At 42.1% G+C, this 24641-nt stretch overlaps 1 protein-coding gene across 3 annotated transcripts in view; it reads left to right on the top strand.

Moving 5' to 3' along the window:
- Positions 1-24641, top strand: part of l1cama (L1 cell adhesion molecule, paralog a) — a 46843-nt gene that overhangs the window by 8990 nt on the left and 13212 nt on the right. For 2 of the 3 annotated variants that reach the window (XM_088405699.1, XM_088405681.1), the window contains exons 2-7: positions 16055-16315; positions 18338-18352; positions 20749-20851; positions 21164-21366; positions 23097-23219; positions 24003-24173. In XM_088405699.1, the coding sequence (XP_088261825.1) occupies positions 16186-16315; positions 18338-18352; positions 20749-20851; positions 21164-21366; positions 23097-23219; positions 24003-24173 (745 nt within the window). In that variant the 5' untranslated portion in view covers positions 16055-16185. Of the gene's footprint in view, positions 1-9128; positions 9147-16054; positions 16316-18337; positions 18353-20748; positions 20852-21163; positions 21367-23096; positions 23220-24002; positions 24174-24641 lie in introns of those variants that run through there. The other variant, XM_088405690.1, reaches the window with a different exon arrangement.

The following is a 24641-nucleotide window of genomic DNA, read 5'->3' as shown; positions in this document are numbered from 1 at the left end:
ATGACCCCAAGCTAAACTTAAGGAAATTTACATGCTCAAAATAATCCAAAAATAAATATTATTGCTTCTGTAAATGATTCCTGGAGCACTGGAAATGTAAAATGAAAACGTACAAATTAAACTTCCAAAAAGGCTTCACATGTGAGCCTTGACAGTTTTTTTTTTTTTAGTCCTGCTATGGTTCCTTACTAGGGACAGCTTTTCAAACTTTTCAAGATGCATCAATGAATAAACTGGAATTTACCATCCAGGATTTGAAGCTAGTCTTGTCTGAGTACATGTTTGAGTCGTAACAATGTCCCCACCACGTCTGACTCATTAGTTGGAATGATTCACTTTTCTTTTGTCGTCATTCTGACGCAGATTCAATACATAAATATATCTACAACGGCATATAAAGGCAAAAATAATTTAAAAGAGCAAGTACTTGGGAAAGCAACTTTAGCACAGTATTTTATTGCACTGCATTAGAGGAGCACAGAATTGCCCCGATATGACTTCAGTCCTGAATTCATCATTGCATTTAAATCATATGCACCTCCCCATTTAAACCGCTGGTCCAAGACAGTTTTGTGTTTTATTTATGCAGTGGCCCATCGGGGGACAACAAGCACACACACATCTAAAAATAAGGAATATAAGTGACAGGGCTGTAGCTATAGCCCGTCACACTTTGCAGTTGTGCTTTGGGGCGACTCCGCCAGCTTTTGGGACTCGGGTGCTTCCACAAATGTCACAATAATGGTGTCCCCATTTTTTGCTTGTCATTGCAGAGGTGTTGGTTGGCATGTAGCTCAGTGTTTTGTTTCGGTGCTGTCTCGTTGTCCTACATAGGAAGCAGCACCGGAGGAGGCTGACATTATTGGGATTCAAGTCTTGCTCAAGGTTGTTCTAGGTTCCCCTTCAACCTCATGACAAAGCAAGCTCTTGGAAAAGGAGTCGCAGCTCATGTCTTGAATGTAAGATTGGCTCGCTTGGCGAGCGGAATGGGTTATATGAGATTAGATGACCGACCAGGAAAAAAAAAAAAAGGTTTTGTGTATTCATTAAGTTGAGCAACAGCTGATGTTCAAGGATAAGTAGTATACTTTTGCATAGTTTTCCCCAAAATACTGTTGATTTATCAAATTTGACTTTATAGTCCCGAGTGATTTTTCAGTCCAAAAAGGTACTTAAATTACTTTACAATGTAAAGTCAATAATCTAAGCTGCAATTGACTTGTGTGAGATTTGTGTTACCTTTTAAACCTGATTAAATATGATGTTTCCAAACAGCTCTTGTTGTTATTACCATATAAATATTCATCCAGTTTGATTCTTTTTTCACATAGAAAGTCCCAAGAACAAATGCATCATGCCATTGTGAAAAAATATTTGCCCCCCTTCCTGATTTCCATGGCCGTTTTTTTTCTTGTTTTCTTTTGTTACCTCACAAAAGGTTTCATTTAATCAAACCAATACAAATGTTGCAATGAGACAACCAAGGACATATAAGATGCAATTTCTAAATAATTTTATTTACCAAACGGGGGCAAAATAAAAGCCAATCTGACCCTATCTGGAAAAATAACTGCCCCCTTAACCGAGTCGCAATTTGTGCCAGGTATTTCTTTGCATAGCGAGTGGCATGATGCATTTGTTTTTAGTATTTTGTAGCTTCCTTGACCTTGTCCAACATCTTCTATTTAGGGTAAGTGATTTCTTGATTCAACAAAGGTGGTGACAGTCAGGTTTGGTAGTTAGTCACCGTTGTTTTTTGTTTTTTCATGTAGGTTTGGATAGGTTTGGATAGCTTGCAATATATATATATATATATATATATATATATATATATATATATATATATATATATATATATATATATATATATATATATATATATATATATATATATCCTTGGGTTGTCTCGATGTGATGAAATAAAACCTTTGCAAGTGATAACCGCAAAAAAACAAAACAGGAGGGGGCCAGGTTCTTTTTCACAGCACCATACTACTGAAGTGTTCCCTTGCCTTATCCCACTTCTTTTGAAGCAAACAGTTTAACATAGATTTTCAATAAATACTTCTTGTGATGCCATCATGTGAAAAAGGCCAGCCACAGTCAGCGACATGCTTTTCAGCAGTTTATTGGATGCCAGGAGAGCAGCAAATCACGGTGAGCAAAAAAACTGCTGTTATCCGCAAGTCTTTCCAGACACTCACACACAGACCCACAGATTTCACACTCGACCAGCCCCGCCTCTTAAAGGCACAGGGATGTCCTCCATGGCAGTGCTGTGGAGGATTCCCACTTTTTGAATTTTTCACATTCTGTCAAACAACTCAAAATGGTTCCCAAGCCATGGCTTAGTATTTACTGACATATAACGCAGAAATCTACTCTACTCTACTCTTTTCTACTTCACCCTACTTCACCCTGCACTCTATTGTGGTCTACTTGTAGCTCAATTTTCAATACATTTACTCTACTCTACTTCACTCTACCTGATAGTGCATCAACAGTATTTTGCCAAACTCTACGTGCAGTAGAGTACAGTAAATTTCTCTGTGGAAACCAGGCTTTTGTCAGGTAAAGTAGAGTAGAGTAAAGTAGAGTAGAATACATTTATCACTGGAAACTGGGCTACAAGTAGAGTACAGTAGAGTACAGTAGATTTCTCTGTGGATACTGGACTTTTGTCAGGTAGAGTAGAGTAGAGCTGAGTAGAGTAAATTTATCAGTGGGAATTGGGCTACAAGTAGAGTAGAGTAGAGTAGAGTAGAGCTGAGTAGAGTAAATTTATCAGTGGGAATTGGGCTACAAGTAGAGTAGAGTAGAGTAAATTTATTAGTGGAAATTGAGCTACAAGTAGAGTACAGTAGAGTACAGTTGATTTCTCTGTGGAAACTGGGCTTTTGTCACGTCGAGTAGAGTGGAATGGAGTAGAGTAGAGTAGAGTAGAGTATGATTCTTGGTTTAAACTGAGCTTTTTGCATTTCACTGCTGAGAAATAGTAGTAGTAGTAGTAGTAGTAGTTTTGGCCTTAGGGTGAGGCATCGGGCAGAGATAGTTGCTGTTGCTTCTATCTCGGTTTCCGTAATCGTTTTGGGGTATAAGGAGAAATAAATAAGTTACAAAAAATACAAAGACACTACGTGTACACTATTGTCAATACATTGTGTGCTTTGAATATTTTGAAGGTAAATACATTTCCAATGTGTTCAAAACACATAGCGATACATACGCGCACACACACAAAAGAAAGATAGCTTGCGGCCAACTAATGTGTGCATACCGTAGTCTTGACCTGCCAGACCCTGTTGGAAAGAGTTCCCGTGAAAACCACATCAACTAGCTCTTTGGCCCCAGGGAAAGGTCAACACTGCCTCCCTTGCGGCCTTTACCATATTCTCTCTTCTATTTTTCTGACCGTGATTCCACTTGTTTAGACATCTACAACTCCAAAGTCAAGATAAGAATGTTGGAAAGGCCGCCAGTGCGTCTGAAGTCAGGAGTGGCTTTCTTGTTTAGCTTGTTTAGGTTGTCATGTTACATAGGAGTAGTAGTCTCCATGAATAATAAAAATATAGTCTAAATGTCAGTCCCTTATTTCTTGAGATGGTGGATGACAGAAGCGGTTGTCTGGTCATTCTATTTCATACGAGCAAGAAATTGCTGAATGATTGCAGAAAATGTCAAGTCCTTGATCTCTTTGCCACGGTTACATGGTGACAGGGAGTTGGGGCTGATGGGGGGCTTGCAGCTTATGATTTACTGAGACGGGGGTCTGCGCGCCTCAGATAATACTGCAGGCCTTTCATGGAAAGAGCAAACCTCACTTTCTCCAACCAGGAGATCTCATCTGCAGGCTCCGTTGGTAAGAATTGGATTTGTTTGCAGACTAGAAATAGATTCCTGATGAAAATGGTAACAGATGCTATGGGAGTTAGAAAGCCACTTAGGTTGCAGATTCCCCTGGACTTTTTTACCTGATTGCAAGACGGAACTTCACGGGAAGGCCAAGTTTAATTACAACGTGCAAGGAAGACTGTGGTCCACAGACGGATTGATGTCGGAAATGATTATGTGGTTAAAATCTTTCAATGGGAGGGGAGAAATAAAGTTTTACAGGGTGTTAGGAAAAATGGTATTAACAGAAGAAAATGAGCAAAATGGCATCGCTCCCAAATTACGGAGACAATTGCGTCAGGAAAAGTATGGATTTTTAGCTCGTTTTGTTAAGAGACCAGACAGAGAATAAGTGTTGAAAAAAGAAGGAACTCATTGTGGGAATAATGACTCAGATAGAGCGGCTTTCAAGAACCGAGATGAACTGTCTCAGAGATAGACCGGAGATGAAGGTGTGAGCTAGAGAGAGAGAGAGAGAGAGAGAGAGAGAGAGAGCGAGAGAGAGAGAGAGAGAGAGAGGGAAAGGGGGTAGGGGAGAGAAATATCCACCATCCTGAGGTTGTCATGGTGACAGCAGGGTGAGGTGGGGGATAGGAAGTGTGCACGTATCGACACCTCGCATGGACACAGGTTTTCACGCAATCTTTGTATGCAAGGGAACATCCGCGAAAATGATGCAGCACACACTTTCACTTTCACTTCAAAGTAGACAAGACACAAGAAATGTCCAAATAATTTCAAGCGGTGCTAATAGTTGTGTCATAATGGCTGTATGTGACCGTCAAAGTTGCTTCTTTGTAGCCATGTTTCAAATATATTTGTCAGACTCACTGCTCCTTATACATACTGTATATGATGATGACATCATGTTAGTACTATATTTTGAGCCAAAATCAGAGGTCACCACCTGAAGGTGCAGCTGACTTATTTCTGTCCAATGTCACGCTCTTGTGCAAAACTTTGAATTTCTCACACTTAGAAAAAGTTCCAGGGGAAACACTGAACGGTACGAAACAAAACTCGCCAAAATGAAGCTTTGGATGGGACCCACTTATGGCCGAGAAGATGGCTGGACTTGAGCCTTGCTTCAATTGGGAGCCTCTTTCTTACAAAGGCTTTCAAAAAACCAAAAAGACAGTGGAATACTGCTCACCAGTCAAACACAAAAATGAACCTGTGAAGCATTCATTTCTTGAAAGAACTGATTGTTGCCTGCTGAATGAACTTTTTCTTGCTTTTTCTTGCTGTTACATCAAGTGTGGAACAAAGTGAAATGATGTACATTTCTGCTGCGCCGTAAGACATTGTCTGACATGACCAGTCAGTCTGGGACTTGGTAGCCACCGATTTCTATTTTTATGCTTGTTTATTTGGGTTAACATGTAAATGGAATATGAGGAATGAAAAGCAGACGAAAGCTGAAGTTGAAAAGATATTTGGAGACGCTTGTAAGTCCAGCTATGTTTTTCTGTTACTCCATACATGCTGTAAAGTAACAAAACCAAAATAAAACGAACCATCAAAATGTCATAAAAATGAAATGTATGTAGTTAGTGTATTTGTGCTTTATTCTACTGAATGTACCTTAAGTAATGTACAGTACATTAAATAGATTAAATCAGGGATACACTATCCATGATCAAACTTTCTGGTCTCTACTGGGCCACACCAAAGTGCAATTCATCTTGTAATTGACATAAAAGTCCTCAATCAAATTTCCCTTTGCAATAATATGACACAAAAGACACACACACACAATGTGGCATATTTGAATGGCAGGCAAATCCCTTCAAACTGACTCTTGATGCAAAGTCAATTACCCAAACAATCAGCAGCCTGCCGCTGGCGGGACAAAGCATCGCTCCTCGCTTCAAGAGGATTAAACGTCCACGTCAACAGATGTTGAGATTTACCCCGAACGAGCTAATTTGACACTCTTGTAACAGATGAATATCCGTAGCAACATTTCTTCTTCGGCTGAAAGAGATGATCGACGCGAGATGGTGGAAGCGAGTCCATTCGGATAACAGCGTTGGGACACGTGCTATCGCAGCCACTTCCAACAACAATCCACATTAAGCTAAAAAATGTAGAAATATTGGAGTGGCTCAGCAACGATGAATCAGCATTACTCCCTTGACGCTTTCTTAACGTAAAGCTCTGATTCCATCTTGTGGCATCTTAGGCGCTTACAGAAAGAGCACAAAAAAGCGTGACTCGTTGTTATTCAGCGACTCGCTCACTGTTGACTGTACTCAATCTGGCAGCAGCCCAAGTTAACTGTCAGCGATAACAGATGAAAGGGCCTGGTTTTTTTTTTCATCTTACCTTGTCCAAGCATGTTTGCAGAGTTTCCCAATTAAACCTAAAAAAAGACAATGTATTTTAAAACAACTGGGCTATGTAAATGATGTACAGTTTATTTGCTTTTCAATCCCTTTGTAGTTTTCTGTACCCGTGTTGCCTGCACTCTTATTCCACTCTGGATGCTTATTAGCAAAAACAACTGCCCGATGCCTGCAATAAGTTATGTTTCATTAGGTGGGGTGCACTTAAGGGAAATGGCTGCATTTGCAACTTTGGACTAAGGTAATGGGATTGCCTCCGATCCAGTCTTACTTCTTGCTTCATCATGGAGCGAACGCTTGTGTGATCTCAAACTCTTTTGTTGTTGCATTTGGGGTCTCTTTTAGTTCTGCTAGTGCTCCTTTGATTGCAGAGACAGCGTGTTGTTTATGTTCCATGCCCTCCGCCGCAAGCATGATGGCTGTCTGTTTTCGTTCAAGTGCTTCTCCCCTCGTCTCCTCGTGACTTCTCGTGTCCTCAACAGGCCTCGTGTGGAGTTATTAAAAAAAAAAGTGCTTCCTGGAACCGTTTGGCTCGTCTATGCAAATGTGTTGGAAACTAGCATGGCGTGCGACCTTTCAGTGCCAACAGCTCATTTGCCTGAAGTCTTGCATTGAGTCCAAAATACCAAATGTTCCCAGATAAGACAAACTGTTGACACTTTGGGTTCCGTGGTTGAATGAGTGACCCATGCATAGTGTAAGCAAGGCCACGCTCCTCAAGGGCCCTTCCTTTCCAGTATCATAATCGTGTTGCCATTTACACCGACTACCACAGGAATAAAATGTGTCCTGTTTTCAAGAAATGTTACAATTGCAGAACTGTATTTTATAAGGGAAATGTTTTTTTTTTCTTCTCCAACATGTAAAGTTGCTATATGATGTTAGTTCGTTTTTGTTATACTTTGGATCATAAGATGCTGTTACTCTATATCATGAAGGTATACATATTCATAAGAGATAGAATAATGATTACGTGGTTTGAGAACACCTGCTAGAACGACCCAGAAGACACGTTACCTGTTGTTTTGGAGGTCGAAGGTCATATTCACACTCCTCCCCCCTTGTCAGGGGATTTGATGTGCCAATTCTCCCCGTGGAGGTGGCGACATGTCCTTGCATGTCACATGGTCTGTCCTCCAGCGCTATATGGGCTACTTATCACGCGGCTCCAGGGACCACTCCCTCCTCCTCTTGTCTGGCTGCGCCATAATTGACTGCAAAAGCACCTGCACCCCACCCCCACCCTCTCCTTTCACGCAGCCTGGTGCAATTACTGCCCTTCGTAGCATCGTATGTCGAGCTGTAGTACCTTGGGCCACGCCTACGCTGTTTATCTCGTCCATCGAGGAAAACTGCCGGGTCGAGTTTCCAAACCACATTCATCTAACAACAGCATCTTTGAGCCCGGATCCACACTGACCCCTGCAGTACCACAAGCAAAAGAGAACCCTTCGCAGCACTTCTAGTGGATAATTGCTACAGTATATGAGAGCCCAGAGACGTACATATAAAAATAAGACGTAAGCCCAACGAGGAGAAAGAAAGAAATCAGACGGGAATGATCGCACTCGGCAAGAAACGGGAGAGGGAGACTCGCGGTAGCTCCTCCTTGTAATTTCAGGAAGTCATTATTGGCCCGCACCAGGGCGCCGAACAACCAGTCACATTTGAAGCTTCACGTCCTCATCATCGCACGTTCCTGCTGTGAATAACAATTCGAGGATGTGCGCAGTGAAGAGGTGGGGGTGTTTGCATTTGTCCCCATCTTCTGCAAGACAGCAATGGGTGTGTCGTGTCATTGACTTGGTGCCACGGGCGCTCCATCTGAGTGGCGCTCATGCTAATGAAACAAATGACGGCCACGCGCGGGCTTGAAGCCAAGAATGTGTCCTGCCTGATACTTGATATATGACAGTTGAGACTAGATGATCATAGTTTGAGATTTTTTTTCCATTTAGTTTTTATTCAACTTTGACTTGTTTATTGTTTTTTTTTTTTTTAACTCTTTAGTTAGACTAACTTTAGAGCTGGTTTCTTTGAAAAATGTGGTTTTTAGTTTCGTTTGTTTTACATTGAGCACATTTGTGTAAAAGTGATTTGTCTTAGTTGAGCAAGTCTTAATGTTGCTTTTTAAAAAATTGTCACCAGGAATTCCATAATATAAGAAAATAAACTACTGTTCTATAATGACTGTTTAACTTGACCTTTTTCTGTTGGAACGTACAGCAATCCCAACAAAGATACATCTAAAATCGTATGTATTATGTTAACTGACACAAATGAAAACAAAGATCATTTTCTTCATAATGTGATGTAAATGTAAATAAACTATAATTGTTTTAAGAGGGTGCTCGTATCATGTGAATGAGCCACTGCTTATCCTGAACCCCCGCAGTGGGGCCAGCGCCGAGCACGACCTTTATTACCATGACAGTCAGGGGTGGGGCCAGGGCATTACAGGCGACAATTAAAACGTCAATTTGCCATAATATCCTTCTTCGAACAGCCGTTAATCTGTTTACCATAGTGAGGTCGCAGCTGAGCAGGAGCAAGTCATTAAAGGTGACTTCTTTGTCGGAGTTGCACTCAGACAATTTTGTGCTTGTTTTTTGCGTGTGATTTGCCGATGAGCCGCCATTGAGTAGAAGAGTGCGGCGGAACTGTTATAATACCAACGTGCTTTTATGTTAAAAGGCCTGGCAGGATGTGCGATGCTGATGTGAGTGTTGCAGAGTGAAGCGCGTGGCTTGTTATTGACTTGAATTGTTAATGAAACCTTGCATCGTGGAATATGCCTTGCCCTTATTTGAACCCTTTTTTTGCACGACAAATGAAATGCTTCGGATGAACGCGCCCGGCGAGGCTCACTCAACAAGAAACAAAGGCAGACGAAGTCACGGGAACACGGTGAGGCACATCGATTACGGGAAATGAACGGCCGAGTCACGCGGCGGCATACGTAAAGCAAGGTTCACAGTCTGTGTAATGTAATAACACAAGCAACTGAAAAAGACCTTCAAAGCATGGCCCAAGAGTTTAAAATCAATCTACTTATTTATTTGACGGTACATACTGATGAGTTCATAATTTAACCAGTTTGCCACTTGCGAGCCACGGTGATTAGCATCCTACTCAAGTAGAAACAGGAGGATTGGCAGAAAGGAAAGCTTAGCGGTCGTGCTGACACATGTGCTGATCTTCACTGATAACACGCAACAGACAAACTCAGTATGATCCACGCTTACATAAGAGTGACACCCCACAGATTGTACCGGTCACTGAGCCCATTACCGGATCTCGCTCGTTGCGCTCTCTTTGCTTCTCAGCATGCTCCTCATTTATCGTTGTTTTTCTCCGGCTATGAATTTTTCAAATGCTTTGCTGTTCATCCATTTGCTATTGCAATTTCATGCTGTTGCTGTCTTCTTTTTTGCCCGAGCTGTCCAAAGCACATACCTCCATTCAGCCTTTGTCTCTCACGGATGTGTTTATGCGTCCACCTTCAATTATTCACCTCCTCTTTTATTCGAGCACCTTCTCTTTAGGGGAAAAACATGAATAAATCACATCAGACATAGTCCCTTTGACGGTTGAACACAATTTTTCATATTCAGTATACTTTGGGAGCACATTCCTTGTGTCTGCTTGGTCGAGTCGAAAACAGTTTATGCATATTTGATTAGCTTAAATACTTGCGTCAATCATCTCTGTAGTTAATATTAAGCCCAGGATTTTTGCTCAAAAGTTTGTGTGTGTGTGTGAAGGCTGCCAATGTTAGCAACAAATTAATGCACAGGTGAACATGCGTGCGTATGTAAGCGATAACACAACCCAATTAGTGTCTGTGTCCAAAATTTCGATTTTAAATGTACGGGGGGAGGGAGGGGTGTTGATGCTGCATGGATATGGTGTTGTCATGGAAACCAGAATAGAGCCAGAGTAGGAGTTTGCCCTCGTGGCTCCGCAGACAACCCCTGTTTTCTTTCTCTGGTCTTTACCAGAAACCCTCAGTGAAATGTGTCGGTTGGGGTGCGGTCTTTAGAGACCCTGTAAAAAACAAATGTGCTAAGATTGAAAACTACGTCGAGTTTAATATTACAGATACAACTGTTTCAACCGCTTCATTTTTCTGTTCAGATTTTTTTTTCATTTAAAAAAAAAACAAAACAAAAAAAAACATGGCTAAAATGTGGGCCAGTGGATTAAGTCACAGCTATCCTTCTGGAGAAACTGCAGTGATCATTCAGAACTCTGTCACATGGAGTTAATTGCTAGCTATCCCTACACCACAGAAATACATTTTCACTTCATATAGTTCACTGACACGGCTGCATTGGAGCACATTGTTGACTGTGCACATTATTGTGAAAAAAGGCCGAATATTTCTTCTGATTTTGTTGCTACAGATCGCCTCGTATTGTAGAAAAGCCGCAAAACTAACCACTGGGAAATATTTCTGCCTGCCACCAGAAGATTCAGACGGACACATTTTCTTGGGTGAAAATGCAGTTATATTTGGCTGTTATAGAGATGCTAAACAATGTAGCATACGTGTTGCATAATGGTTTTTGAATAATAAAGGACAGGCATGGTTTCTGTATGTTTGGCGGACACGGCCAAAGCATTTGGAAGTGGCGGGAGAGCTTTGATTTTCCATGATTTTGAAGTGTCATTTTATGTTGATGGTCATTCATTTATCTCTTAATATTTATCTGGATAGTCGACAACACTCCCCTCTATGACATCTCAAATACACAAAACATTTATTTTCCCTTTGTAGAAACTGTGGCCAATACGATGTTCAAACAGTGGGGTTGCTAGCGACTTCAGTATATGCTAACGGCACTAGCAGTATTGCTCAACGTCAAGTCCATCGAGCACGATTCCAGATAAACAACCGATCTTACCAGCCGGTAAATTTTGTTGACCGTGGATCATTTGCCTTAAAACACAATCTAGTTACCATGAGAGAACGATTGCATTCCCTCCGTGTTATAAACCCATTTCCCATTGAAGTTGCAGATATTGAATTTATCAGACGGATTACCGATTGGCCTCGCCGGAGTGCTTCTCTAGCAGGTTATTCAACTGACAGAGAAACGCTAATGGAAGAAAGCTTTCGGCGTGGGGACGCGAGAGGTGAGAAAAAGAAAATGGATCAAAAGCAGACAGGAAAATGGATCCTCATTGTTTCTGATCACTTGCATGACTGCCTACTAGTTGGAAACGCTTTGATCAAACATTAAAAAGGCTCCCGGGGGACGTAATCTTCGATACGGCAAATGAGTGCAGACAGAAATGAGTGGTGAAACAGCAGAAGCAGGTAGCCGGTGTTATTCTAAGTGATTTGTGGTATTTTTCTGCTGTCGCCGCTCACACTCGTCTCACTGCAACAGGCTCATGCATTAAGTATGATCCTGCCAGGGAGCGGGAGGGGGCGGGGGAGGAGGGTGGCTGGGGTGAAGGGGAAAAGATGGCAGGTATGGATGGACACAATCAGTCTGGGACCAAACCAAGTGCGCATGGCAAGGGGTGCCAATGAATTATGAATTTGGGTGAATTTGGGGCAAATCGTATTGCAGGAAGCAAATTGAAATGAATAATTTACTCTACCGTGGGCTTCACCAGCATCACCTTGTTCCTCGTCCTCGCTTTTGCCATTCATTGACCCTCGCAATCTGACCGCAAGGCCCATTTTTTGAGTGAGCTACGTCTTTATTCACTTCAAAGTCACCTGCTCTCTTTCACATTGCTCTCGACAGACGGAACCTTAGGGAAGATGAGGGGAAGGCAGACACGTACTCACTTATTTTTCGCCGCTCTTCCATTCCGCATCGTCTCCCTGTACACATATTCACAGCTTGAGGTGATTAAAATTTAAACACGAGGCATGACTGCACACTACTAGGCCTACACATGTTTGGTTTGACGCTCACTCACCCACATGGCAGGATATCACAATGGCAAAGAGTTTTGGAATAGGTTTTGACGACTTACTGTGTTGCTGGAATATCCGGTTTGATCCTGTACAACGCACTCCGCCCTCCTCCTCTGATGAGAGAGTCTTAATTAACTGGAAACACATTTGACTCACCCAAAACGTCTACACATCAATTACAGGCTTCCGTAAAAGAAAAACAAAACGCAATTCTTAATAAATATAGAAATGACCACAAAGGAGCACAACATTTAAAAATGATAGTGACACAGTATTTTAGAAGTCTATAGAAATGACGTAAAAAAACAAACTGAAACTCCAAACGGGCACTGTGCTGGAAGCTAGGTTAACATGATAACCGTGCTGAACCTCACAATATACTTATAAGTATTTTACATTGTTTAATTAATATTTGACTAATACTGGGGTCACCTGCCACATGCACGGTTTTGTGCTTAATTTGCCTGCACAACTTTCGAGTCATTTCAGTCGGCAATTTTGTTTAATGTCTGTTCTAACAGCACAGCATGGCAAAACATCCCGGCTATTTTTCAGAAATGTTACCGTTTACTGTAACAAATAATTCATTCACACCTGACAAGCAATTTGCTTGCAGTTAGGAAATGTTATGGAAAAAGCAAGCGCACCCGCAAATCTCATCTCAGCACTGCAGTATCCATAAAACCACACCCCCACCCCTGCAACCGATGGCACCATTGACATTCCAGCTGTGATAATAGTGTTTAAAAGCACTCAGGAACATGCTGATGGGTCATCACAGCGGTTGCAGGAATGACCTTTGAACCTGCCCAATGAAGCAGCTAACAGGAGTGGGTTTGTGCGGCCGGCTGGAGGTGAAATGAGGCAGATGTATCCCGCTCAGCACACTGCTGCAGCTTGTGTGGGTCTAATGGTGCCGCATAAGTGTTTGGGTGCGTCTACCTTTGTGTGTGTGTGTGCGTGTGTGTGTGTGTTGTCGCTAAGGCCTCAGACACAAACTCGAGCTGTGTTCTTCTTTATGGAACTGTTTCCACATTACCGCAGAGTTCTTGCAGAGTCCACCTCTTAATCGACTATATTGCGTCTGCATGTTTGTTCAGTATCTGGTGGACACACTCTTGTATTGTCACATCGCATGCTTAAAGAATGTTTTTTTTCTCATCGAGTTTCTTTACTTGGACAACGGCTTGGAAAAAAAACATTTTGGATTTGGATAAAAAACGTGTGGTTACATGATTTGTTTTAAACCTATAATCATTGCGTAGTATTAAATGAGATTCCATCAACCCATTTTCCGCAGCTCTTATCCTCATAGGGGGGCTCCACTTTATCCCAGCTGAGAGTATGCTCACAGACCGGTCAACAGCCAATCACAGGGCACACAGACAAAAAAAGCTTTTACACACGTTCAAAACTTAGGATGTTTGCATTCTTCATTTGACCTGAAGTGAAAGTGCTGTCAAGGGGTCATTCTTTCCAACCACTCCAGAGTGGTTAGTTGGGACAACCAATGATAAAATGATAAAAAGAGGACATTTTTGAGCCCTGAGGATCAGCCCAATTTTAAACTTTTAGTTTTTTCTCAGGGTTAGGGTTCACAATTCATGCCTTCATTAAATTTTGGCTGAATGGCTCTAATGAACTGTATTTTGAAGTCAGCCATTACACCCTCAAAATGTCTCCACTTGGTTTAAGATGCTGCCGTTCAACACTTAACCAGAATATGTAAGAGGGAGCACAAGTGCCCACTTTTTTTTCCCCAGCTGTGCCTGTCCACCCCAGAGTTAATGAAAAAAAGTGAAATTACCTTAGCTCAGTCCTTTTTTTAAAACCTGGCCTAAACCTCAATTTTCTGTCTTGGTGTTCAACATGACATGGAATCCAAGCCCAAATTTGAGTGTCATTTTTTTTCACGAGTCTTTGTTTTATGAGCGATTCGGGTTATGTCGAAATTTTTGTTGCAGGTGAAGATGTTTTTATGTGCCCCATCAGTAAAAAGGAGTGGGCTTTTGTTAGCGTCATAGCATGGAGGGCTAGGCGCGCAGCCTTCAAGATGCTGCAGGAGAGAAGTGAACAAATGAGAGCACATGCTGATTGGAAGCTGTTCCAATTGCTTGTGTGTGTTCGTATGAGAGGATGAATGGGATTAATGTCACAGCTGTCTGCCTTTGTCATTCCTTCCTCCTCTCCAAGGTTGCACCTCGGCCACTTCTCCTCCATTTTTGTGCTTAGATCCTCCATTCCTCCCGCTCTTTTGTGCCATCATTCCACAAGGAAGGCGAGCCACTTCGATGGCTCATTTAATCCTAATGCTGCTGGTTCAAACGGCCCCATTAAGGCTTCGGCTCGGGTGTCTTCGTCCATTTCACCTCATTTGGGCTCACTGATGTTGACAATTCAAGCAGCCCCGCCTCTGTCTTTGTGGTTTGCGCTCCACTGCGTGACACTGAAATCTTCACATTGATCAAGTGTAATTAGCCCACTGGTGAAACATCCTCTAGTGCTCTCTATCATTTCCCATCCCTCTCCTATGTGACCCAGCCCCACTCCTCAAGGTCACTGAGCACTCTCTTGTGGCGGTGCCAATGTGCGGCGGCGCGCAAAGCAGCGCCAACAGCGACGACTGCGTGACTGCCAAATAAGCGCCCTTGCGCTCTTATCACGGCTTTCTTTTGTCTCTCCCTTTGAATGTGATAATGATGGTGTGTGTTAACAGCTTTTTGTGTGCGATACAGAGTGGTGCAAACAATCAGCGGGCTACCCCTTGTGGGTGCCACGATGGGAGGAAGGGAGAGGTGGGAAGCTGTAGCCAGGACCGGCTCCAAGGGTACAGATGGAGAGTGGATAGACTACGTGCTGGCAGGGGTGCTTTGGAACACAGGAAGCCATAAACAAGGGAGTTTTGCATAAGGAACAGGGCTGATGAGAAGCAGTGAAGATGAAAGCCTCGAATAAGATCTAGATCATGGGAGTCCAACTTTTGGAGCTTATCCTGAGCTCTCTGCACCAGTCCCACCTGACCAAATTAAAAAAAAAAACAAAAAAACAAACAAACAACAAAACAAAAACAAAACTTCTGAGAGACTCGATGACGAACACAAGCCATCGATACTACCCGTGCAAGAGTAAATAGACGCCGACCTTATCCATGTCATTTAGTTTTGGTTTCGAAGATAACACTGGGCCAATTTGATAGGAGGAACGGCTCTAAGTGAGTGCCGTCTCTTGACACTGTTTTGCATCTTAACAGTGTTTTGGATCCCTCATTTACTCCGCTGGGATAGGTTCTGGCGTTCCGCCACTCTCTAGAGAATAAGCGGTCATGATGACAGATGAATGGATGTTTTGTGGCCGGCCAGCATTCAACGACATCAAGAAGGGGGCAAGGCAGTCACAAGGTCGGGCGGTGTAGATTCAGTAAACAAACATTTCACTTCCTGGTATCGCACCTTAAAGCTCATGTTTAATATGAAATTAAATCGGCAATGTACCAAATGTAATTCATATGCCTATGTTTCACTTTGAAAAATGGAGAGAAATACATGATCTGGGTCCTTTGAATGAAGTCGTACGCTCACTCAAGTGTATGCACTCATCCGTCCATTGCCTGCTCATTGGCCTCTTGTGTCGGGATATTTTGTCCATCTGTCCAGGTTGTCCATATGGGCCTATGGACATGTTCTTGCAATTAACCAAATGGCGATCGGGTCACTCTTGCTCTGTTGTCACAGTTAACTCTCTATTGGTGTATTCACTCCGTGTCTCGGTCTGTGTGTAGGTCTGACCACATGGTGCACGCTTATGTTTCTCCCATTGTGACACATGGCCCCTGCTACACCCAACCCCCACCTAACCTCTATTCTCTTTTATGCGACAGAAAGAAGACCAACGGGGGGGCACGAGGGGCACAAAGACTTGCCCAACGACGAGGCCTCCAGTTGCGTGTGTGTGTGTGTGTGTGTGTGTGTGTGTGCACGCGCAAGGAAAATTTGGATGGGACAGTGAGCAATGGCTCACGTGCAACGACAGCAGGTTGGCAGTAGGAGGCGGTGCTCAGGCCTCCTCCTCCTCGTCCTCCCCATCTTCCTCGCCCTCGCCGTCCAGCCCAGCCAAACTACCATACACATTCCTTCCAACTGTGAGTACACCATGATGTCATGTTGCAAGATGGATGCTTCAGCAGTCACCCAATTGTTGTGCTAATTAAATTATGTTGATTCATCAAAGTGAGCTAATAATTATCTTTCGTAGTATATCATTAGCGCAAGGAGCAGATTGAGCGTTGCTACTCTTCAGGGCTGGATTATTGTGCTCAAAAATTGAGCTCCTTCCTCTTCCTCATCTGGTTCTGCGTCTAATTCATTTCAAATTGATCCTGACCCGGAGCATTGATTAGTCCCACTATTGATCAGATTCCTCGTGTGTGCGTGAGTGCATGTGTGTGCGTGTGTGTGTGGAGGGGGGGGGGGGGGGGGGGGCAAATTCTCTTCTCGTGGGAATTTTCCAGTCCCCATTAACCGCGAAAAACGAGGGATCACTGTAGCTGAGAAAAAAAAAAAACAACAGCCACTTTGTCTCTTCCCAAATCTTTCTCAATGACAATCAAGCCACATACTGACATTTCAACAGAATCCACCCACATCTCTAACACATGCTACAAAATAAATCAAATCAAATCCAATTTGAAGATAATCTTGCATTGATAACATTTTTTTTTTGGTGGGGGGGTGGTCATTGTGTTGCAAATTAAATAGATTTTTTTTTAATGACTTTTACCAAATGTACATGAACTCAATCAATGCCAGGGACGTATTTTCACGTTTTATAGGACATTAAATCCCAAATATTTAAGTATTAAATATTTAAGTATCTGGGATTGAATGTCTGGACTCTTTAAAAAACATGAAAATACGTCCCTAGCATTGAGTGACTTAATTAACTATGTTTTTGTACCTTATGTGAAGTGTGTATTTTTAATTTGCACATGTATTTTGTGAAAAGAATTCAATACACAAACACACACAAAAAAATAACTATTGTACAATTACCCTCTTAATCTCACACACTCTGTGGCGGGTGCTCCAGCATCCCTTGTTTTAGTAATCCCAACTCTATGCAGAATGTGTCTATTAGGAAAAACGGAGGGTACTTCCAGCAAGTAAATTGTGGGTGTATGTGCTGCTGATCTGGCAATGTGTCAAAAGAGAAAGAGAGCACATTCCAGTAACTGCATTTGTTGCTTATCAAAAGTGCTTGCAGTGAGTCACTGTCCTTCACCGCCCACGCAGACTTGTGCGCAAACAAGTCCACAATGCACACACATGCCGTGAATGCAGATGAAAAGCTATAAATCTACCAATCTTATTTTCTCAAGGGGGTTGGGATTATGGCGAGCAGGGGGCGACCTGGAGGAGGAGGAGGAAGGAAGAGGAAAGAGTAGGTAAAAGATGTTAAAGGTCAAGGTGTCCCTTGCTTTTCAATTTGCGAGCTGGCGATATGTCAGTGAGAGTCAGCGATGAAGATCAATGTATTAGAATGTGTGGTGGTGGGGGGGGAACTGTATCATGATATCCATTGGTGTCATTTCAATGGAATCTGGCTCACATTTAATTTGCAATCATTACAAAAAAAAAAACGTACTGTGGTGCTTCATAAAACCAGCGACCTGGTGAAGATGTTTTTTGAAACGTGCTGGGGATAATTTTTGCTTTGACCCGTGAGCATAATTTTGAGATCGGATCGTTGCAAGATGGGGCTGAACGTAACTCGTTTGGCACATGAACAACCCTCCAAAAAAGAGCCTTCAAGGTGATTAAGTTTAACTCCCAATTGAAGATGAACAAACTAAACACAAAATGAAGAGTGTGTGTATTTAAAACAGCCATATAGTTTACCTTTACACAAGTCCGTTCATCTTAATGCGAACAAATGAGGCCAAAAAAAGTCTGACTTTTTGAAACCTAAATGAAATGTTTCTGCGTATTGCAAGTACCTTTACCTATTGTGAACAGTATCTTGGCCTATGTGTACTGTTTTTCCGTCAACACGGCATGTGCAATGACAGCTGTCGATCTACTTGTTAATTGTCTCTTGAGTACCCTAACTAAAACGTTTTCTTCCCCACGCCCGCTCTCCTTGCTTCCGATGCGGATTGCAAAAGACCACATGAGTGACTGTAAGTGCTTTTAATGTTACTGACCAATCTTTAGTAATGCAGGTGCCTGCAAAGCTGTTTGTGAACACTTTCATTATGCCGCCGGGGTTATTATTTTCTAAATAATGCACAGTAACAAGAAATTGAAATAAAAATGTAAAAATGGGGGGTGGGTTCACTTTACGCTGTCCCGCACTTCAGTGAATTCCACACAGGCTCGTGTGTCTGCGTGTGCATCCGTATTAGTGCCCGTGCATGTGTGCTCGTGTTAGTTTATTGCTTGAGTAGGTGGGGTCACTGTTGAGATTCTGCAGTCACATCGGCAGATATAAAAGCACCACCCTACTCTGCACAGCCCCCAGCCTGCACTTTCATTTGATCAGGAAGGGGCTTATTAGCTTTTATTGCATTCCCGCACGCTCCCCCTCCATCTCTCTTTGCCGAACCTTCGGTCGATTTTCTGTCTCTGTCGGTCGCTGCATCATCGCTGTGCATCGTGCTACATGGCTGCCACGGCAACCCCTTCATCCTTTGTAGCTCCCTGTACATCCTATTCACCTTCGCCTGACTTAAACTCTCTACCAACTCAGTTATTGACACATTGGCCACTAGTAGATAAACTTGCTCAAACTAGTCAGCATCCAATGCAAACTACTTCCTTTAGCAGGACAATATTTTGCACATTTATTATGTATTAGGAATTTTAGCTTACAAGAAAATAGATCACGTTTAGCAACATTCATTTCAGAAACACACTTGGAATTCTCCAAACACTTGTGTATGATGTGGCAATTCAAACAATGTTGATCTTTTTTTGTTTTTTGAACAAACATGCACAAAATGTTTGGGACGAAATCATAACCTAATCACCCCTCAAGAAAGCAAATTTGAAACTGGCATCTAATTCAAGGTAGATGGAGTGAAAGAATGGTTCTAATTACTGTAGTGCATCTTGTTAGCACAACATGTTTGTGTTCTTTCAAGGAAACGCCTCCTAGAACATCTCCCATTATTTGGAGTTAATGAGAGGCACTTTAAACTGTCTTTATTGGTCCTATTTTTTAGATTAAAAACATTGCTGCTGACATTTAAACAGGAGTGTACAGACTTGTTATTATATTCACATTGAAGACTATGATAGAGACGGTAGTGTAAAGCAAAGATCATCATCCTTTCTGATGGTCCTCTGAAACCCCTCTTCACATCCCTCTTGAATTATGTTGCATCCGTGGCTCCTTATCTCAACCAATTTCCTCCTCAGCCTACATTACAAGTACTCCCCTTGGGACACTTCCTTCATTTTATCGACCGAATATATGGTTATTGGCAGCTGTTAACCTAAAAATGATTGGCGTCTCTGCACCTTCTGGTCATAGGGATGCATGTTTTACCCTGGGGTAATATGCATGCGTAATGAAATACAGTAAATCAAATTTTGCATGGCTCCTATACAATGATGGCCCCATTATGAAGAGTTGATAAATTGGTAATAATATAATACACTTTTTAAATCAACCTAATTTATATAAATTAAGGTCATGTTACTGCCATAGTTACAGTAATTTAAACCTCTCAATTGCTATAAAACTGGTTGAAAAATTATTAACGACTAGCAAGTTGCTACAGCAGTAAACTCATTATGTGGCGACCAAGAAGTCGTTATCACTGTTTCTATTTTGTAACTGAACTCTGTTTATTGAGTTGTGAATAATGCAAAATAATAGTCTATAATGGCATGTCAACTGTCATATCAAACGTCCATATTATGCAATAATCTTACCCACTGGGACTAGTGGGAGAACAAATGTTTTGATCTAGGATAAAGCTGTCGACATTCGAAAAAAAACATTTACTGTCATCCATAAAACATTAAATTATCTTCAGTTATTGGTAAAATGCAAAAACAATATGACATTAGACCTTCATGTGTATTAACATTTGGCTTGTGCGCTGCTGTCACATAACTTGATGTGTATAATCCCATACCGCTTATCTTCTTCTAGGAGAAAAAAGGTCCTTGTTTGAAAACAGGCCAAAATGATCTTCCATCAATCCATCAATTTTCTAGGGTTTTAGGCTTGCTAGTAGCTATCCCAGCGGACTACGCGCAGTAATTGGGGAAGGCCCTGAACGGGTTGCCAGCCAATTGCAGGGAACACAGGAGCAAACAACCATTCACGCACCCAATCGCGCCTAGTGACCATTTAGTGGTCCGACCCATACACCTGGCATGCGAGCTTTTGGAGTGTGGGAGAAAGCTGAAGTGCCTGGAGAGAACCCACGGGACGATTTGACATGCGAATGTTTTGAGTCACATGCGTGGTCACAGGGCGGATTAAATTCATATCTCAAGGCAGGTGCGTACAACCGAATTCTTGCCCGTGTCCTCGTAACAATGACATTTTTGATGGTTGCAGTAAGGAGGCCTCCTGTTATCGTCACCCAGCCAGAGTCGGTCACCATCTTCAGCGTGGAAGATCTCGTCATGACATGCGAAGCCTCTGGAAACCCACCGCCCATGTTCGTATGCGCACGCACTCATATAGACTTTCAGGGTGACTTTCGGCTTTGGAGCTGATTCCATCATGAGAGGAAAGCAGCTCTGTCACAATTCTGTCATCAACAAAGGACAAATGTGATGAAGCAATCTTTGTAAGTGGAAGACTGCAGTGGTTGCCAAGTCAAGGATGAATTTCACAATGAGACTTAATGAGCTTGGGAGTCCCACCGGGGCTTAAATTTATTTGCGTCCTCAAATTTAGTCACATAAGGACATTTAGTCTTTGAAGACAGATTTTTTTTTTCCGTTTTTTTTTTTTAATTTTGTTTCAGTTTCCGATGGACAAAGGACGGAGAGGAGTTTGACCCAGGAAGTGACCCAGAGCTAAAGGTGACTGAACGCGCCGGTTCGTTTGCCTTCTACACCCTCAGCAACACTGTGGAGTCCCTGAAGCAGTACCAGGGCAAATACGTGTGTTACGCATCCAATGATCTTGGCACGGCTGTCTCCAATGAGGCCGCACTCAAGACTGATGGTGAGAAGCCACCCGAGATTGATTCCTCACATAATCGTTGATGACAAGTTCATACGATTCATTATCAGGGTATTGCATGGGGTAGCTATTGCATTTCAGGGCTCATAGTCAGTAAGTTTTGAAATTGTTTATCTTTCTTGCTTCTTTTACTTCATAAAGCATTTAAACATCGGTTCATGTCATAATTAAGGAGGCCTATACTTTCATTTCATCTTTTACCCTAACATGTTTGTAAGTTGTAAAACAAGCTCAAAAAGTACAATGTGTACATATTCTCAGCGATATGTTTTCCTTATATTGTTGTTGGTGATTTCTTCTCCATGGTCAATAGTCTGCTTATCTATATCTTCAAATTGAAATGGAGATTTAATCGCACCATTAAAGTGCAGTAAATCATTAAAAGCCTGTTTTACGAACGTAGAATACGACATGAAATTTCTCACTTCGTAATTTGGTTTGTATAGTTTGCTGAAAAAACCTACACACGCACACACACACACACACACACATTAGAAGCCTTGTATGCTTGAAATATATTAGGGATGCTTGAGCGCTCCAGTAAATGAGCTTACGCCAGCTAATTGTTTACAGGCAAAAGCGTATTGTGTGATGTAGGGTTGTCTGCTTTCTAAAGAGCTAATTTGTTAGTAAATGAAGGCTCACACTGGGACAACACAGCACCGCCGCCTATGCATAATGACATGCAAGAAGCTGATAATCGGCTACAAAAAAAACACACACACACACAAAGGCACACACAAAGACATATTGGAAACTCGCTGAACAAGTGTAACGCAAAGTGCACCTTTGTGTATCCATCCACCTATGCGGCTGGATCTTTCCAGGGCGACCTCCTTCACTCAGTTTCCCTGACAACCGTTTCCCCAGAAACACTCTTGCGCTGATGTCATGCGAAGCCCTCTTCTGTGGCTCCCGTGGGGTTATGCGCGATGAGCAGAGGGGAGGCACGAAGCAAATATAGCTCGCGCAACTCCCAAATCACATTGTTCCATTTCCTTGAGAAAAATGAGACCCCCTCCCCCCCCTGTAAATAATGAGCAGCGAGTAAATCTTGTTGCCAAGGTGATGGCGGCATGATGCATTTGTGCCTTCACATGCTGGTGACCCAACAACTTTTTCGCAAAGATTTCCCATACAAGCACTGTATGTTATAGCAATAAACTCAACTTTCACTCCAAGCAACAATTTGGCAACACTTTTCGAAAAAAGAGGCTGTTTAATGCCACTTCCAGTTAAAAATTTAGACAGCCACGTAGTTTTACCGCAGTAAACCCAGTTTAGCTTATTGCAAACCCACATTGCTAATCGGTATCGCTGTGTTTTAACCCCTTCAGATAAGTCGGAAAATAAATGAAGCAATGAATGTAGATGGATAACAATACACCCAGGCATGTATATTCTTTACACAACGTCCATCGAAATGAAGCTAAAAATGTGGCCAAAACTATGCCGTCACAGTGTGCCGTTTTTTTCATTTCAGCGAGCACAGTGTTTGGATGGCTTGAACAGATTAATGGCAATTTCCATTCATTTAATTGGAGAAAGGTGATTTGAGTTATGAATGTAGTCACAGAACAAATGAACAAATCAGCCTCCCATCTGAAGGCACTGGTGTATACACACAGAGCAGAGGTTATTGCGTACACGCGGCGTGAAGTGGTGGCGCTCTTCTCATGTGTGATTCCGTCCCCATCCTTGGCTCCCCTCAGCCCCACCGACTCAACAGAAAGAGAAAAAAGTCCATGTGAAGTCCGAAGAGGGAAGCAGTATTGTTCTGAAGTGCAACCCCCCACAGAGCTCCATGGAGCCTATCATTCACTGGATGGACTGGAGTGAGTATACTACCCAGTTATTTCATTTCCATCTCCGTGTTCTGTGTACACTCCCAGGGCTATTCAGCAGATTATGGTGCTTGTGGACTATGTCTCATAACTGAGTTTTTATTCATGAATTCATTCCTGCTGGGTGTCCTCTTAAAATATACTGCGTGCATTTACTTAATACCTCCGTGAAGAATTAACCGACACTGTTGTAAAAGCTAATGCCCTCAGTTATTGATAAAAAACATACTAAAAAGTGCCCCAAGGTAATCAGGTATCTATGGTTAATTCTTGTTACTTAAACAGTGTTGGCCTGATTTGTCGGCCCCGTTGAATGGCTGAAATTTCCATAAGGACGTTGTCAAAAAAGATATACGAGCATGAGACCACACTTTAAGCGAGCGCTTGAAAAGTCCTGTCAGAACATCTGCTGTTTCTTTTCACTTTGATGCTCGCTACACTGACATTATCTACCAGAAGACTTTTTTTTTTTCCAGTCTGGACTATTTAATGATGTCAAGATCGATGCATGGGCTTGTGGAGCCTTACCTCTCTCACAAGTACTGAATGTTCACTCATTTTCTCTGATAACATAGTGTCTTCACTCAACACCCATCCAGGGAATGCCAGCCTAAAAAAATGTCTTTATTTTTCTCATTAATACACAGTAACGGTCTAGCTCACATCACTAATCTAAGTAGTATTCCATTTATTTGAAAATTGAATTTTCTACCAAAAGTATACATACCTATGTGTTACCATTTAGTTTTGCTGTTGTTTGATCTCTCTTTGCAGAGCTCCGTCACATCCAACTGAGTGAGCGTGTGGTGGTGGGCAAGGACGGTAACCTGTACTTCGCCCACCTGAAAACCACGGACAGCAGGGACGACTACACCTGCAATGTCCAGTATCTCGCAACTCGCACCATTCTGGCAAAGGAACCCGTCACTCTGACCGTCAACCCCTGTAAGTTTCACTCAAGTTAGCCAAAGACTTCATGAAATGCATTTTTTCCAATAATGTAGAACCATTGCATTTGGGTAAAAAATGGCTAAGGGCAACTCCCTTTTTTATTGTATTATATACTGATTTACAACCTTCAGTGTTCCTTTTTTCTTTTAATCATGTTGACAATCTTCAGGTAATGTATTGAAGGTTATCATTGCTAATTATTCTTAACATGCAAGTTCATCCTTAAATACAATGAAAACATAAGTGAAATAGAAGCAGTGGAACAGACAAACGGTTCATTTTTTGGAGCCTGGCTATGATGGGGTGTCTTACGACACGTTTTGGAATTGGACACACATTGGGACCGGCCAAGTGGTTGTGAGAAATATGGCAACTGATGACAAAAATCAAATGAAACATAATGGTGAGTATTATATTCATTCAATTTTTTTTGTACGCTGAAGAAATGACTTTATGTGAATC

This window comes from Hippichthys cyanospilos, chromosome 2 (genome assembly GCF_059441005.1).
Source record: "Hippichthys cyanospilos isolate Australia breed blue-spotted pipefish chromosome 2, RoL_Hcya_1.0, whole genome shotgun sequence".
Lineage (NCBI taxonomy): Eukaryota > Metazoa > Chordata > Actinopteri > Syngnathiformes > Syngnathidae > Hippichthys > Hippichthys cyanospilos.
The sequence above is the reverse complement of the archived record's forward strand: the minus strand, read 5'-3'. Positions and strand labels throughout refer to the sequence as shown.